This window comes from Alosa alosa, chromosome 7, assembly GCF_017589495.1.
Source record: "Alosa alosa isolate M-15738 ecotype Scorff River chromosome 7, AALO_Geno_1.1, whole genome shotgun sequence".
NCBI classification, from domain to species: domain Eukaryota; kingdom Metazoa; phylum Chordata; class Actinopteri; order Clupeiformes; family Clupeidae; genus Alosa; species Alosa alosa.
Window position 1 is genome coordinate 20,633,540 of NC_063195.1, and position 16,893 is coordinate 20,650,432.

The window sequence follows — 16,893 nt, forward strand, 5'->3', positions numbered from 1 at the left end:
TTCTATAGAATCACCCCACTCACCACCCTTCACTTAGTCTAGAGGAAGTGGAGGAGGCTTTTGCCAAAATAACCAGGGGCCGGTTCCCCAAAACGTTCTTATCGCTAAGTAGTTCTTAACCTATTCCTTAACCCCTCTCTTAATGTTATGGCACGATTCCCGACACATTCGTACACCAAGTGTATCTTTTGTAAGTCACACGGTCGTGAGGTTGGTCTGGACCATTCGTAAGCTCTCTGTTAGCGTTGTTTTAGCTCAAGATGCTAGTCGCCGCCACTGTGCAGCAATCTTTAGAAATCAACGCAGCGCAGTACAAGTCCAACTATGGTATGTTGACAATGTTGTGACTCAACGATGATTTTATTTTATGGACATGTTAAGACTAATAATAAAATATGTTCGCAATGGATACAGGCCTATTTATGAAGTTTACTTTATTTGGGATCAGAACTAATATGGTGGTAATTAGCCTAGGCTATTTCGTAATGTCATTAAAGCGTTCAAATTGGCAATCACTTTTGATCATTAAAAGCTGGCAAACAATTTGGCTCTAAATGGCTAAGATCTATAAGCATGGTTGTGTCCAGTAAGTGACCAACTATGGCAGTGATCCAATGTGTCCTTATATTGAATCAGACACATTCTTTATTGGCATTTTACACAACGTCCCAACTTTTTCTTTTTTAGGGTTGTATGTCAAGCAAGATGATATTTGTTATGTGGATGAGAATTTGTGGCCCAACAGACAGGAACGTCAGGAGGTGTAGGAAGATTGCACTGCAATTCCTACAGCACTGCATGTACAGTTTTCTCCCCTTTGTGCTAAGCAGTGCTGTCTTTTCCTTTCTGTATCGCAATGACATGGTCTGTCAACAAATTACAGTACAAACATTAAAGTGAATCTCGTCCAGTCTCTTGCAATTAAACTCCCATATACTCTAAGGTGTAACCTACAATACAGTTTTTTTTCAATCGCTAACAAGCGCTTACCCATGCTTCAGATACTTTTTCTAAACTCTTAACACAGACTCGCACCTACAAAACACAATGGGCCAAATGGATAATTTTCTTCTCAAACACATTTTGGTAAATATATTACTAACACATCTTTCTCTGCACACACTAACTTTACCAAAACACTGAAAATCTGACTCAAAATGAAATTATTCTGTCAAAGAATAACACTTGTTTTCACTTCACAAGGTACATGCAGTCAATCAAAATACACCAGGTTTCAAAATACTGGCTATTGTTGACGTTACAAAAACTGCATAGACTTTTATGTTTTAGTTTTACAGGTATTTGCATGCCATTTTTACACTAAATTTCTTTGTTGGGAACTGTATGTCTACATGTTATGTTCACATTCAAAAGCATTCCAGTAAAAAGCAAATCAGTTTTTTCCCTTTATACTGTTTACTACAGGAGGTACAGTAGAAATACTGTTTACAGTATGATAGAACAGAAAAGGTTTTACAGTATTGTTTACAGTGAACAAAATATCCATGAAACACACAAGAGCATTCTGAAAAAAAACACATCAAAAAAGCACAAAATTACTGTATCTAATCTCTGCGATCTTCAGGGTTAGGCACCGTGTTTTCATCAACATCGCATTGATTACATGGTCAATGATAGTGGCACGAATTTCATTACTGACAACTGTTCTTGCAGCCTTTGGAATGCCACCACCACGCATTCTTACACCTCTACCTTGCCCTCTCCTTGGGCCTGCTCTTCTCCCTGACCCTGCTCCTCTCACTGCTCCTGCACCTCTCACTGGGCCTGCTCTTCTCCCTGGGCCCCTTGCTCTTCCTCTTCCTCATCCAGACATTACAGTGTTTGTCTTTTTCTTTTTCTGTTTCTACCTCAAAGTCCTCTTTTTACTGTATAAGTGTCAATGTAATAGAAAACAATAACCCCTGCCACTGAGTCTAAGCCAGACTGGAATCAGCTGTGGTTGGCCCAATTTACCCAACATAAATCAGTTGTGTGTCAATTATTCAATTGTTTGTTTACTGTATTATCAGCTGAGATATATTGTTTTTGAACTGATATCATTGCAGAAGCAGAGGTTTTTATATACTGTATCTAAGGTTTGGAATATTGTCTTTGCTATTGTGGGATGTTGTGTGTTAACATTTGTAAATACTGCAAAAACAATCCATAATTTTGTTGGGAGGTATAGCTTGTTTTAAGAAAATGTAAGCATTGTGGAAATGTGTTCACTGACTGCATATCGTGTGAAAACGACATGAAATGTGTGAATTGTAGAGTTTTGAAAATGTGACAACTGGTTGGACAAACGCTTGTTAGCGACTGAAAAAAACTGTAATTGACAACATGACTAAACTGTAAACTATGATTATGTTTTGTTTGCAGCTGTCCTCTATGCCTTAGGATATGTTCTCTCTCCCTTTGCTCCCCTAACTTTGTTCACTCCCTCTCTTCTCTCCCTGTCTTCCTCTGAGACTCTAAACTCTAATTAGTTTTCAGAACTGGTCCTCCCTGATCCGTCTCTGTGTGTGTGACAGCGAAAAGACTCCCGGATTGATTATAGGTAACACTTTACTTGACAGTATCGACATAAGAGTGACATGACACTGTCATGACACATGAAACCTAACCCTAACCTCTAACCCTAATCCTAACTCTAAACCTAACCATAATCCTAATCCTAACTTGTTATGACAAAAAACGAATGTCACTTACAGTTTTTCTCGATTGCTTTTACCTGCTTACTGTAAGTAAACTGGAATCCACTTGGTCTTCATGTTATACTTTCTTTGCACAGCAGAAGTCATCTCTTGTGAATGTGTTTCATTGGGTTCAAACATCTCTCACACCCTTTTGCAAAACTGTTAACACAGGTGTCATTCAAAAGCCCCAAACTCTATTGGGTTTCCCATGCTAAACAAAAGGAAAACATCTTTTCAAGAGTGGTATAGATACCTTGCATAAGACTGAATCTCTGATACACCTGTGTGAAACTCCTTTGCACAATTCATCAATCATTCATTATACATAAGAGATTTCTGTTCTGTGTTGCTATTTGCAAGTATGGATCTAATGCACATTTAGACAAAGTACTGTATTGCCTATTTGGTGGAGAACACAGTACAAAAGGTGTTTACTGTAGGTCTATTTCGATGAAAAGGTGTTTACTGTAGGTCTTACATGTCAATGACAGTTACATCTTGGGAGGAATGAATAAATATTTTTTATTCAATACATTTGGTCTTTTCACATGTTTTTTCTGATACCAGAAAAATGAGAAAAAAATGGAACAGACATAGCAAAAATGCTCTTTTTGAGAACTAGATTTTGCATTTTGTGTAATGATTGATTGAAATCAAAGTGATTTGACAACATGTGTTGTTTGAAGGCAAGATTTGCTTTTGCTGCATGTTTTAAGTGTTTTGAAAGAGTAACAGCCTTTTGCAAGCAAAATGTGTCATTTTGGCCAGAATGCTTTTGTTCAGACACGGGTGTTAACCGTTTTGAGAATGTGATGTCAGAGTTGACACAAGCATCAAAGTGGAGTTGTTGATGCACATTAAGATGAGTTGGAGGCCAATGTAACTGATGTAATTTCAAGTAGATAACTTGCTCAAGGTGACTAGAGGGCAATGTGTTATTCTAACAGGGATGGAAATGTGTGGTTGATTACAGTTTTTCTCAATTGCTAAAACACAATTTCTGAAACCTTGCTCCATTTTCTTAAAACATTAAACATAAAACCTCAGCTTCAAGCACTATTCACAAAACATCTGACTCCTCTTGCAATATCAAACTTTCACCTCAAAACAGTTTTACCTGTGCTCAAAATCAAACATTCGCCTTTAAAACAGAGATACCAGTGCTCAAAATCCAATACTGCTCTCAAATCATAAACAAAGCGATCAAAAGGATAAACACTATCAAGCTGTCAGTAAACAATACACCAAAAAAACACATTCTATTGCTCGTTGCCAGAGTGTCTCGCAGAGACAATTCCATTGTGCTCTTGGGAGAACTCTGGATTTCCAGGGTAGGTTAATTAGGCTAGGTCCAGAAAAATCAATTATGAACCTGCACCCAGTCAAAATCTATTGAGCAATCAGTACTGTAAACAAATAGAAAGCACAATGTTCAATGATGATTCCCACCTTCAACAACTGGTTTGCTCTCTGAACTGGCTTATATTGGTTGTGTCACATCATTTGAAACAAGTTAAATCAATTTTGAGTGGTTGTGTTCAATCAATGACATGTCTGCTCGATTTGTATTGTTGCCACTTGTGCTTACCAGTATGAATGACGTATAAGTATATATACTCTTTTGATCCCTGCATTTATCCCAATCCGTGAATTAGTGAAACACACAGTGAGGTGAAGCACACACTAATCCCGGCGCAGTGAGCTGCCTGCAATGACAGCGGCGCTCGGGGAGCAGTGAGGGGTTAGGTGCCTTGCTCAAGCGCACTTGAGCCGTGCCTACTGGTCGGGGCTCGAACCGGCAACCGTCCGGTTACAGGTCCGAGGCGCTAACCAGTAGGCCATGCACGGCTGCCCCAAATGACATGTGCATTAGAGTGCAGAATGTGTTATGAGAACAAGAATGTGTTTAAAGTTTTGCTAAAAATTGAAAGTGAGGTCTGCAAATTGTGTTTTACCATGTGAAATGGTTTAAGATATTAACAACAGACTGAACTATTAGTATGTAGGCCAATCTGCCCAGCAGCTTTTTCTACTTTGTCACCTGCAGACTTTGACAGGTCCGATCTTTCAAAACGCCATGTTATTTCCCATAGACATTTGACGACCGACGGTTGGATGGATACGGAAGTTAGGAGGCGGGACTTATTCTGGAGAGGTCTATGAGTTATGTTGTGAAATTGAGAATGGCACAGACTAAATCGTTTAGTCTATTTCTTATGTATTGTGAAATTGAAATGAGATATGGACTATTACAATCAATAATATGTTGAAATTAATTAAAAGTAATCAATTTCTATGAAAAATCTATGTCTGTTGTCTGCGTGTGTCAAGGTAAAGCCTAGACCTACCATGCGCATATACTGTACTGCTCAAAAGCGCCACTTGCGCCTAGGCTATTTCATTGTATCGCCTTGTTAGGCTATGCGCGGGGTGTGCCAACTTTTTATGAGATAGAGAGACGCCCTTAAAGACAAAAAGATAATTCGAGCCCTGTGTCACTCTAAAAAGTGATGTGTTAAAAATAATGACACATTGCTGTGTGTGCTCAGGGACAACACATTCTGTGTCAATTTCAACACAGCAATTATGTGTAGATAGCTGAATTGTGTGGCTGGCTGGGGGAAAAGATTTTTTTTGTTAGATAGCTGAAACTTGTCTTTAACCTTTCACCCAGCCACATAATTGCTGTGTTGAAATTTACACAAAATGTGTTGTCCCTGAGCACACACAGCAATGTGTCATTTTAACACATCACTTCTATGGCAGGTGAACTAGCTCCTCAAAGTCTCTCCAAACACTGAATCTTTATATTTGTCACACAAACGGTGAGGTTCGTGCTACCAGCATAAAAAGAGATTCCACTGTTGGAGAATGGAAAGACCGTTTAACAATTTATTAAATTTACACCACACCCCCCATAAAATATGCACATTATATCACAAAAAGTCCATAAACCATTCAGTCCAATGACACAGGGCTAAAGATAAAACTCCCAGAGTTCAATAGGGAAATTAGGCATATGGTGTCAAGTCCGTTTAGTTCGGCAGGCAGGTTATTGCTAACCTGACCCTAGCCAGATGAATTTCGTTCCGCTTAGCTCCGCCTAGCTTCACTCACATCCATCTGGGACCTCTTCCATTGAGAGTGATTTCTGCAACTGACTTTATGGTTCAGCCAATCAGGGACGCAGGGGGGGGAGTTTCATAGATGTGACATAGCGTAGAAGCGACTGTGACACTGTTATTAGCTTCATGGGTTGGCTTCGATGTGAGTGGTTGAAGTAGCACGTCAATAGATGACGGACAAGTGGCTTATTCAATCATAAGCAAGCATTTTTTGATTAGGCCCAGCCTTCTGAAGCAACACTTCAATGGATCGGTTCCAGATGGATGAGTGGAGCTAGGCGGAGCGAAATTCATCTGGCTAGAGTCAGGTTAGGTTATTGCAGGCAGGCTCCAGTCATTCCGAAACACACAGTCAATAGCGAACGTAGGGTGAAACTCCACATATGGCAGCCGGCGCCACGTCGTCTTACTTTTACAGGCAGGCCTCAGTCACTCTGACACTCTAAGGACAACAAAAAGAGGCTTTCAGTCTCCGTCACACCCCAGTAGACAATTATTATGTAGGCTACACACACGAACGCAGGTAAACCAACTTTCCTAGCTTTAGTGAGTGTTGAACCAAACTCATCCAGCCGTTGGCATCACGTTGTCTTGCGGTTGCAGGCAGGCTCACTGCGTAGGTTACAGCCACACACTAGAGAGGGAGAGCTCCTAAGTTGCAAGCAGATAACACTCATATCCCACTCTCACTTCGCTATCGGCAGATGGACTTTCCTTTACTTAGCTTTAAAATGCGTGGAATCAGGCTTCAGGTCCCGTTCTCCAGACGCGGCACCCCACTCCAGCCCTCTTTTCCCGGTGGCGTGCTGCCTGTGTGTTTCCTTCTCTCTCTCCTGCCTCCGTGTGACTGATCAAACTCTCGTGTCGCGTGCCCACCTGGTCATCAATTAGCAGTCAAACAAGTCTCACGTGCAGTAAGCGCTATGCAGAGGGGGTAGTCAGCTGGCTGTAATAATCAGCTGATTGCTATGCAATCACGGACCCATAGTTCAAGCACACAGTGTCACAACAATCCACAGCAAATAGTATTGACATAAACGCAGCAAACTTCACTGCACACAGTATACACCCAAACCCAACGAATCATTAAATATACACCGCACACAAAATAAACAGCAAACCATTTGGATCAATGAGTCATAACAATACAGCAAGTGTTCTACTTTTGACATATTCACCACTCAGATCAAACAGATGAATTGGCAAACACGTACTCCGAGAGAACCAGGGGGTTAATATATGGGTCTCACATGCAAATAGACGCTATGCATTCAACAATAGACCACAATGTAACCAAGGCTTCATTGCAAAAGAATATTATGTGGCTAATCTGTCATCCAACATTCTGCTAACAATCTGCCATCCACAAAGAAGGAAATGAGCGGCTGTGTGTTTATCCTCCAATCCTTTGGTCACTTGGTCACTTGTGTCATTGTCCATGTCAAAGTTGAACAAGAGTCGGTAAGCCAAGGGTTATGTCTGTCAGCCTCTCCTTCTATAAAGGCTAGAGCATGCCAGCACCATCACAACAGGCACAAAAAGACTCCTTTCAGAGTCCAGGAAGGTCCTGCTTTGGCTACAAGTAAGTCTACTGATTGAGAAAAACAATTAATTTTCTCCATTTGATGCATACCGAATCTAGTTATAACTGTCATTGCTAATATGATGTTGTTTGATTATATTCATAGAGTTTATAAATTCAGATTGTATCAAATGTATAATATAGTACTACAGAAACATAGATGGCCACTGGTATTACTGGTATTTGTAGACACATAACATGTCAATGATTTTGATGAAAGTCTTGATTTGAATGCTTCCTTCTTTACATCACCTTATAACTCTTTGTGTGACCATAACTTCGGGCACAAAGGCCCATCATAAAGTTGTCATTCGATCAACATGAGAGTTTTGTTCCATTGTTCGTTTAAAAAGGGTCACCTCTGAGCTTGTTCTTATCTTCAACGATGATTACGCAATCTTCGCTTCACCACATGTTGAACTAATCCCTTGAGTCGCTCAAGTTTCCTCATGTGTTTTTTTTCTTTCTTTTTAAATGGCACTGTGGACAATGTACGGCTGTTGGATGTTTACCCCACGGCTCAGGAAAAACGTGACAGAGGGGCCAAAAGGTCTTATACGCTAACATGAGTCGAGTTAATCATAATCACAGCAACCTTTTGTCACCCTCAACTCTTCAGGGACCCTAATTATGTGTACCCAACAGAGCTGGAAATTACAGTCGGGAGTTTAACACGACACCAACCATTTCCACCCACCTTGCTTCTCGAACTGTACATAAAAGCTAGTTCGCCTGCCTCAGACCTTTAGACACGACACAACAACCTCTTCTCGACAACTCTGCAGATTGACAGGCAAGGTGTTTAAGTGACGCTCCACTTGCGTACCTGCCATGAAGGCGTTGGCGCTGGGTGAGGTGCTGGGGCTGCTGGCGGTGGCGCTGGTCGCTGGTCCGGCTGAAGGACTGGTGCTGACCAAGTGCGAGATGAAGGCGGAACTGGAGGCCATGCTGCCCGATATGGACGAGGACGACGACGGCATGAAGGGGCCCTTCAAGATGGAGGACATTCTGGCTAAGAGTGAGTGTTTCCTGTTGTACTAAAGACACGTTTTTAATTGTTTAATGAATAATGTTTCTTTTTTAATTGAAAATAGAGACTATTGGTGGTTTATAACAGTAAAGGGTGACTAATGATCCTTAATTTCCCTCACTTAATGTAGTGAATATTGAGTGAATTTTTGTATCTAGTGGTATTCACCTCTGACCGACACCATTGTGAACCCAAATGTAAACAGTCAGAGAGCGAGAGAACCCTGTCAAGAAGAGACTGAGAAAACCCTGACCATTCTTTTGCTCCTCTAACATTCTCTCGCCTACACTCTCCTTCTCTTCCTCCACCTCCTCCTCCTCCACCTCCTACTCCTCCTCTCCTCCTCCTCCACTTCTCCTCCCCCCAGTCATCTGTAATGTACGATTGGACTAAGACATGCTAGCGCATTAAGCCCTACTCTCACAGAATAGAATGAAAAACCCTGTTGAGAAGAGGCTGAGAAAACCCTGACCATTCTTTTGCCCCTCCTCATCCCCTCTCTCTCTCCCTCAGTCATCTGTAAAATTGAGTTCACCACCCAGTTCAACACGAGCCAGGTGACCGTAATGGACCCCCCCAAGCCCCTCTTCCCCGGCCGCAAGCCCTGGCCTCCCAGGAGACCCAGCGTCGGTGTTGAGGGCTCCGGCTCCGCAGGCCAGGGCGAGGGTGAGCCGGTTCCCAAGCCCGAGAACCCTGAGGCTCCCGCGGACAAGCCAGAGAGACCGGTGCGTCGTCCTTGGGGCAGGCCCTTCGGGCGTCCCTGGTCGCCTCTCCGATGGGGCAAGCGGGCAGTGATGCCCAGGTTCCGCCCCATGGGGGGGTCGGCCGTGGGGGCGACCCCAGCAGGAGGACAGCCAGGAGGAGCCCGAGGAGGTGGAGGAGGACTCCTCGACCTGGACGCTCTACGGCAGGGGTCTCAAACACCCGGCCCGCGTCCTGCCCAATTCCGGCCCGTGACGTATGACAAAATAATAATGTAATCCGGCCCTTGAGGCTATTAATTGCGACAAACAACGATACTGATTAAAATAGACGATAGATCCAGGTACGGTGACAAATCTCATTTGTAGGCCTTCTCTGCTCCACTATGTGCAAGACATCCATAGCTTGATTCAAACCCAAAATCGCTGCGCAAAGTTTTCAGGAAATACTTGTATTACACGCGAGAAACAAAGACGTGCATATGTAATGACGCGGAAGCGATGCAGGCCATAGTTTTGCAGAAATTGAAGCAGAAATTAAGCAGAAATAGGCCTACACCAAATGTTGAAAAACGTTCACGTGCGATGAAGTCTTAGCTAAGCTATGTTATTCACCTATTCTAATTCTGAAGGAGAATATCCTTTTGGAGATTATGATCGATCGTCTATGACAGTGATAGTCACGGTGCGTCTGTGAATGGAGGTGCGTGTATACAACAGTGTCCACTAAGCATACCATGCTTGTTTCGACCCTCTGCCCAACATAGCTTGGAGGTTGCAGTGGTAATCGTGATGATAGTGTCCGTAATGGATGTGGTGCAGACAGCAGGGCTAGTAGAAATAGGGCTCTAAAGAACTACAAAGTCACCCGCAATATGATGCGAACTTCTGGGTACTGCAGATTACCCGCGATAGGAACTGTTTGACCAGAATAATTTATTGTAGGCCTATATTGTAGTAATCTATTACTAAACCACAACATATTAGGTGGTAGTATACATCTTAGGTGTTTTCCTGTTAATTTGTTATGTGGGTAATATGAAAAAAGGAAAGTAAACCTGCTTAAATATGTTCATCCAGTATTTACTGAAAGGTGCATAATTTGAGGTGCTTGCCATCCAGTGACAAATGACATGGGTAAATGTACCCCCTTCATAAACTTTTGTTTTACTCAAAGATTTTTACATTTACAGTAGGACTTCATCTCTGACCACTTTCAAGCCATGGCCTTTTGACATTTTGATATAAAAATCCAATGGTGTTGCTTTCTTAACCCTGATGCCTAGTTTGCCAGGTTTAAAAAAGTTATGAGAGGAAATATTTTTATTTGGTGTGAAACACACACACATACCTGTTTTTATGTTTTTCATTTATTTTATAATTTGTATTAATATTTATTTTATCATTATTTTATTTATAAGCTAAGGTTGCTACTAGCACAGGTGTCTAAAACTAGATAAAAACACTTGCACTTTCTGTTTGCAGTTTTGTGTGGTATTTGAAAAAAAGAACATTGCATTTTCAGAAATAGCCGGCCCTCCAATCAGATGACGTTGGCAGAATTGGCCCCCAGCTCATTTGAGTTTGAGACCCCTGCTCTACGGCATTTTTCCAGCTGGCTGACCGAGTGGTGTGTGCGAGTCTGAGGACACCCCCTCACTGAACATCTGCCAGATGCCCTGCAGCGGTGAGTCTGGGCTGGACAAAGGAGGTGGGGGGGTGGAGGTCCTTAATGACCCAGTATTGAAGTGCTGTGCCCCAGTAAATAAGTTACGGTTTTTAACTAGCTCCTGTTGCCTCTTTTATTAGCAGACTGGACTATGCCCCAGTAGTTTTGGGTCTAGTGTCACCCCTGAGCGGGGGTCCTTGCCTTGTAATGCTGTTCTGTCAGAGACAAGGGCAGGATAGGATGTACTTTATCCATTACTAATGGGCGAGTGGATGCCTTAATTGTTACATAATAGTAATTGTTGATTTTTTTCCCCCTATAGATTTGATTGATGATGATATCAGTGATGACATCGACTGTGTGAAGGATTTGAAGAGAACCCACGAGAAAATGTGAGGAATCTGATATCATTACTACAACTACTACTATTATAATAATAATAATAATAATAATAATAATAATACAGACTTCACATCAGTAGCCTATCTTTCACAGATCATTGTTTAGAACATTTTGTGCAGACCACTAAAGTGTTCCCCTTCTTCTCTTTCAGGAAATTGGACCCAGAGCAGAAATTCATGGCCCTCGCCATGAGAGCCAAAATGTAAGTAGAGACAAGGACTCGCATATCGCAATCTCTTATATCAATTGTTGAAAAGGGTATTTTTTCCCCCGATTTCTGTTGATTGTGTGTGTGTGAGTGTGTGTGTGTGTGTGTGTGTGTGTGACAGTGTACCAGTCTCAGTGGCTCCTTGTTAATTTAACAGTCTTTGTTCAACCATAACTGATGCTTCCATTATTGAGGCCTTCAACACAATTGAGTCAATGAAAGCACTTGATGACAATGACATTGTTTTTCTATAAAAAAAAATATGCTATTAAAAAAGATTGATTGATTGATTGTTTGATTGAAGCCTGGACAATGGTGTAAATGATCTGAACAACCAAAAAAATAAAATCCTAGAGTTTGATCTCAAATTAATTTGAATACAATACAATAAACTTAAGTAGGCCTGCTAAGATCACAAAACCAATCTTCCCCTGAGTCTAATAGAGACATGTGTTGTTGCAGGATGGCTATGATGTTCCCCATGGAATGCCGTTCTGTTGTTGCCGCTGACTACTTTGCCGAGTGCCCAACGGACTGATGAGACGCAGGGCGATCTCTTGTCCTTTCCTTGTGATATCCTGCTCACAAATACAATGTCCGTTACACAGTCTGTTCTGGTGTCTGTACCTGGACCATGTGTAATGTGGCTTCCATCAGCTTCTGTCATTCTAAAATAAAAAACTGTTTGAACAACTGAAAGAATTAGCTTGTCATTGCCCATGAATCTTTTGCATTTTATATGAAAAGTATAACAAAATAATGTGAAACCTTGTTTTTTTTTTTTCCTTTCATGGGGCTCAACATTTCTGGTGATGCCCCTGTTATTGCCATTGCAGGCACAAGGTTTTGGATATTGCAACAATTAGATGTCAACTTGTATGATTTGTTTTCTTCAAATTTGGCTGATCTTCCTTCTCTCCTGGTCTATGTCTGACCCTGTCGCCACACAACACAAAGACAATGTTATCTTCAGGGCTATGAGATCCCTGCAGTGTGGACTATGAAAGAATGCAAGCGTTGTTGTTGGGATTTTATTTGGTTGATTACAGTCGCCACAGGAAGATAATGCCTGTATCCAGTGACAGGTGCCGCAACACTGACTAGACCTTACATGAATCCTGCAGAGATACAATCTCTGCATGGGCGGGTTTTATTATGTCTGGGCCGACATAACACAGAGTTTAGCTTACTGTTTTTGTTACTGTCTTCTGTTCTGTTCCGTGAATCAGCACCACCCTTGAAACGTTACACTGGGTCACAAATTGTGGACTATGTTATTCGGACGTCAATTGACACTTGAGGACAGGACATCTGACAAAGAGGCATAGTAGGCTAAGCGGTGCGTGGGAAAGCAGAGAGGAAGGATCTAGGCCTATAAAGTCACTTGATTTCAGGCAACATTCTGGTAGTGAACAAGAGCATTGCAGAAAGAGATCTACAGGTGAAATCATGCGGACAACTCTACGTGCTGGAATGTTGGCCGCGCTGGCTGTGTTGGCGATGGTTGTCGGCAACAGCGAAGCAGTGGTGCTGTCCAAATGCGAGGTGAAGAACCACATGCAAGAGGTCTTCAACAGGACGAGGCTACTCATGATCGACACAGAAGACCTGATGGCGAAGAGTGAGTTACCTATACTGCCTGAAAATGCCTGCGTCGTCCAACGCACACCTTTATATAAATAGCACCCTTGTAAAGGTTGTAGGCCTTAGCTCATGACATGACAAGATGTTGATTTTGTGGTAGATGCGGTGATCAAGGCACCTCATAATGGACAAATCAATGACATGATAAATAATTTAACAATCGACTGCACTCAGTAGCCTAATCACACTTTGCAATAGCATGCCACAGGCCATAGTAGGCTAGGCTATCTGAAGATAGGTGTTGGTCGATTCCTAAAAGCACATATTTTCTTTTTAATATTGAGCATGTGTTTTCCCCCATTTTATTTTATTTATTTGTTTGCCTTCAAGTCGTTTGCCACGTTGAACTCACCTCTGGGTTCAACACCAGCGTTGAGAACCAGCTGACGTTTACCCAAGACTCCAAAGGTTCTGGAAGCCAAGGAGGGCGCCGCCGGGGTAGACGGTCAGCCGGTGCTGGAGGCTCGCGGTTTGCAATTTCCAAGTTCATGGGCTCAAATTCCGAGGAGGGATCTGGTGATAGCAGCAGCAGCAGCAGCAGCAGCAGCAGCGAGGAGTCGGCTGAGCAGCGCGGAGAACTGTGGACCCTCTACGGCATTTTCCAGCTGAGCGACCGCGTCATGTGTAATTCTAGTTCCGTGCCATCACTGAACATCTGTCAGATGGACTGCCAAGGTAACTTAAAAAAGTCATAGCCTAATATTACGTTGCCATTTAGGATGCAATAATGTCATTGTCAGCTCAATTCTTACAGTATTTTATTTTTCCCCCTAAGCCTTTCTGGATGATGACATTGCTGATGATATCGCCTGCGCTGTAAAAATTATACACAAAATGTAAGTGGGATGAACATAACATAGGCCACTGTGGTTGTTTGCAAAGAAGGAATTATCACAACACATGTTCTTCTCATTTATATCTCATAAACAGGATGTCCAACCCTGATGAACAAACAGAGGCCAAGGCTCTCTTAAAGAAAATGTGAGTATAGCAGAAATAAGGCTATAGCTTACAGTACTAACGGCAAGTGTTCAAGTCGGCCTGTCATCTTGTTTGAGGAAAGGACATTGCAGTAGCCTGAATCGCTTCGCCTATAAATAAATGCGGCTTATTGTCTGCAACATCGCTTAGTTATATAATCGGGGTTATTTCCTAAAATAAACACGATATTTTTGTATGTTATTATGTACATTTTTTGTTTTAAACGTATTTAATGGTGATTGCCATGAATAACCAAACCTAGCCTATCTAGCGCCGTGTTTTCTTTGCCTGCCCCACAAGCTGCCAGTTTGTAGCTATGCCAACATCTGTTTAGCTTTTCTCTCTTGTCGCAGGATGCCGCTGTTGTTCCAGCCGGAATGCAGCGCTGTAAAGTACAAGGAGTTCTTTGCCGCCTGCCAGTGAGCGACTCAAGGCCATGTTGTAAGAGTAGGATAAATGCAATCATTCCCTATTTGCATTTTGTAGAGTAGTAAAATTGCAACAGTTCTACGCAATCACGCCTTCTCAAAATAAATAAAATAAAACGCATAGATTTCTGCAAAATTAATTTTTTGATTTTTTTTGGAGTTTGTCCAATTCAAATAGACAAATTGTTGAGATGGAGATAGCACAGAGGGGTTGGTTGAGAGACGTTTCTGACTACTGCCCCCAGGTCAGATGAAAGGTGTTATAGAGGCGTCCCTTTGTACTGTAACAATCTCAATTCATTCAACTGGTCGCTTCATAAAAATCACTCTCTTCCTCTCCCTGTCTCTCTTTTTCACACACACACACACACACACAGAGAGAGGGAGAGAGAAAGGTAGAGAGAGAGAGATACCCTGTTTGCTCATTCTTAAATGTAAAACTAAAGCTGACTTTTCTGGATTATTTCTGACCTATTGTCTCAGTCAAAGGGAGAAAAGAAGGCACAGGTCATGTTTCTGTGTCTGGAGAGGATCAACACCTCAGGAGGCTATGAAAGGGAAATGTGAAACCACATTGTAGCTTATTGAGATATAGGCCTACATTGTGTTCAACTTTTCAAACAAAGAATAAGGAAATGGGCCACTGAAATACATTACAGATTACACATTTTACCCCAAAAAGCAGGAACAATTCCCATGGAGTGCTCTTTGAATGGTCTTTAAAAGGTTACTGTTTTGAAAAAACATAGACTAGCGACAGCTAAACAGTACCATGACTGTCAACATAGTTGTAGAGTTAAGGAGAAACTAGTTGGGCTACTTCTTAAATATCCTTTATGAATCGACGTAGCTTACCGTGTAAATTGAGAGTTTCACAGTATGAGACCTGGTTTTCACTGACATGGTGGAGTGGTATATTGTGTGAATGGTTCCTTATGAATTAAATGCTTTAGTCTATGTGTTCTAATGTAATGTGGTTAATTGGCTAAGCCTCCAAAAATTAGCCATACACATGGCAGTATGTGAATCTAAACACTTTATTTAAAAAATAGCAAACATGTTGTTTACATGTTATCTATGGTATGTCACAATCAATGTTATAGGACATTTACATTATGCAGACACAATCAGATGATGATGCAAAGAGATAGATAGATAGATAGATAGATAGATAGATAGATAGATAGATAGATAAAGAAATTATGGGTGGAAGTGAAAATTAAATGGAAAATGGGCATTACACTTTAGGTATAGGCCTAATAGCCATGCGCGGTTCTACGGGGTGGCAAAGGGTGGCAGCTGCCACCCCTGTTGCCACCCCATTTATAAATCAGATAATATTTTATTTTTATACATTTTTATAAAATAAGTATGTTTTATGTTCATACATGTTGGTCTGAGAACTGTGAGAAGGTGTGATCCCCCGCCCCCTCACAATGGCTTCACCCATCACCATCAGCGCAGTGACCCCCGCAAAATTTCACCATTGGCAGCAGGTTCAGGTTGTACAGTGCATGCAACTAGGTGTCAACTGTCTGTACAACGAAGTGGTAAGTTTGACCACCAAGTCGAAAAAGTCATAATCAGACCCATAGTCGGTTAACCCGGCAACAACCTCACTGTAAGTCTACGTCATTTACATCCCCAAGACTTTGTCTCATTGAATTTTTCGATGATGGTCAGGTCAGATAATAAGGGCATGCTCGTGCGTAGCTTAACGTTAGTCTATTTGTGTGTGTCGCTAGTTTATAACCTTTGATTGTAAATAGCCAATCGCTGTCGATGTCAACCCGTTAATGCACGTGATGAATCAACATGGGTTCTCAAAATTGTCATGCATCCACTTTCCCAGCATCTATGACTATCCAATTTTGGTCGACATTTCGGTCAAATCACACTAGGATATCTAATCAGTGTCAAGCTGGTGATGGGGGTTGCGTTTTTCTTTTTCTTTTCTTTTTATATATGGTGTGAATCAATCTACACAAGTAAAAGTACAGTTACATGACTGAAATTCTACTCAATCACAATAAGTAAAAGTACTATTTTCAAACAAACCCTACTCAGAGTAGGCTACTAGACTAGACGTTTGATGATGTCAAAGCACATCACATGAAGCTTAGTGCATGAGATGTAGGCTAATTGCTTAGATTCCAGTTAAATCTTCCAGTTTCATTGGGTGGTAGATTTCAATCATTTGTTGGTAGATCAACCAACAAGCTGAGGCCAGCACAGGAATTTGTGCCCTCAAGAAATTAACATGTTGCTTGTTCACTCATTTTTGAGGTTGTTTCTAATAGGAGATTTATAAAGGTACTTTAATAATACAGTACTTCATTATCCACCACTTTGTGAGTGAGTGAGTAGCCTATATTGTGAATGGCGAAACATAATTTGCCACTAAAGATCAGGGACTGAAAACAG

The 16,893-nt window shown here is 41.6% G+C and overlaps 2 protein-coding genes and 1 long non-coding RNA gene across 3 annotated transcripts; all 3 read left to right on the top strand.

Annotated features, from left to right (window-relative positions):
* The first annotated feature begins 7,328 nt into the window (after positions 1 to 7,328).
* On the top strand, positions 7,329 to 9,436 carry LOC125298154 (formin-like protein 18). The gene is made up of 3 exons (XM_048248863.1): positions 7,329 to 7,406; positions 8,192 to 8,424; positions 8,950 to 9,436. Exons 2-3 carry the CDS (start codon positions 8,238 to 8,240, stop codon positions 9,414 to 9,416), a joined length of 654 nt encoding a protein of 217 aa, XP_048104820.1. The 5' UTR covers positions 7,329 to 7,406; positions 8,192 to 8,237; the 3' UTR covers positions 9,417 to 9,436.
* Positions 9,437 to 10,627: 1,191 nt separating this feature from the next.
* Positions 10,628 to 12,115, top strand: LOC125298189. Its single transcript, XR_007194176.1, has 4 exons — positions 10,628 to 10,824; positions 11,129 to 11,198; positions 11,360 to 11,410; positions 11,879 to 12,115. It is a non-coding gene; the product is annotated as an uncharacterized LOC125298189 (long non-coding RNA).
* Positions 12,116 to 12,593: 478 nt separating this feature from the next.
* On the top strand, positions 12,594 to 14,594 carry LOC125298152. Its single transcript, XM_048248860.1, has 5 exons — positions 12,594 to 13,037; positions 13,391 to 13,735; positions 13,836 to 13,896; positions 13,991 to 14,041; positions 14,395 to 14,594. Exons 1-5 carry the CDS (start codon positions 12,866 to 12,868, stop codon positions 14,462 to 14,464), a joined length of 699 nt encoding a protein of 232 aa, XP_048104817.1. The 5' UTR covers positions 12,594 to 12,865; the 3' UTR covers positions 14,465 to 14,594.
* Positions 14,595 to 16,893: the final 2,299 nt, after the last annotated feature.

Bases quoted from the DNA above. Each gene is read 5' to 3' on its own strand.
- LOC125298154 (XM_048248863.1), top strand. From the start codon at position 8,238: ATGAAGGCGTTGGCGCTGGGTGAGGTGCTGGGGCTGCTGGCGGTGGCG. The intron at 8,425-8,949 runs GTGAGTGTTTCC...TCTCTCCCTCAG, and splicing joins GGAGGACATTCTGGCTAAGA to TCATCTGTAAAATTGAGTTC.
- LOC125298152 (XM_048248860.1), top strand. From the start codon at position 12,866: ATGCGGACAACTCTACGTGCTGGAATGTTGGCCGCGCTGGCTGTGTTG. The intron at 13,038-13,390 runs GTGAGTTACCTA...TTTGCCTTCAAG, and splicing joins AGAAGACCTGATGGCGAAGA to TCGTTTGCCACGTTGAACTC. The intron at 13,897-13,990 runs GTAAGTGGGATG...TCTCATAAACAG, and splicing joins GTAAAAATTATACACAAAAT to GATGTCCAACCCTGATGAAC.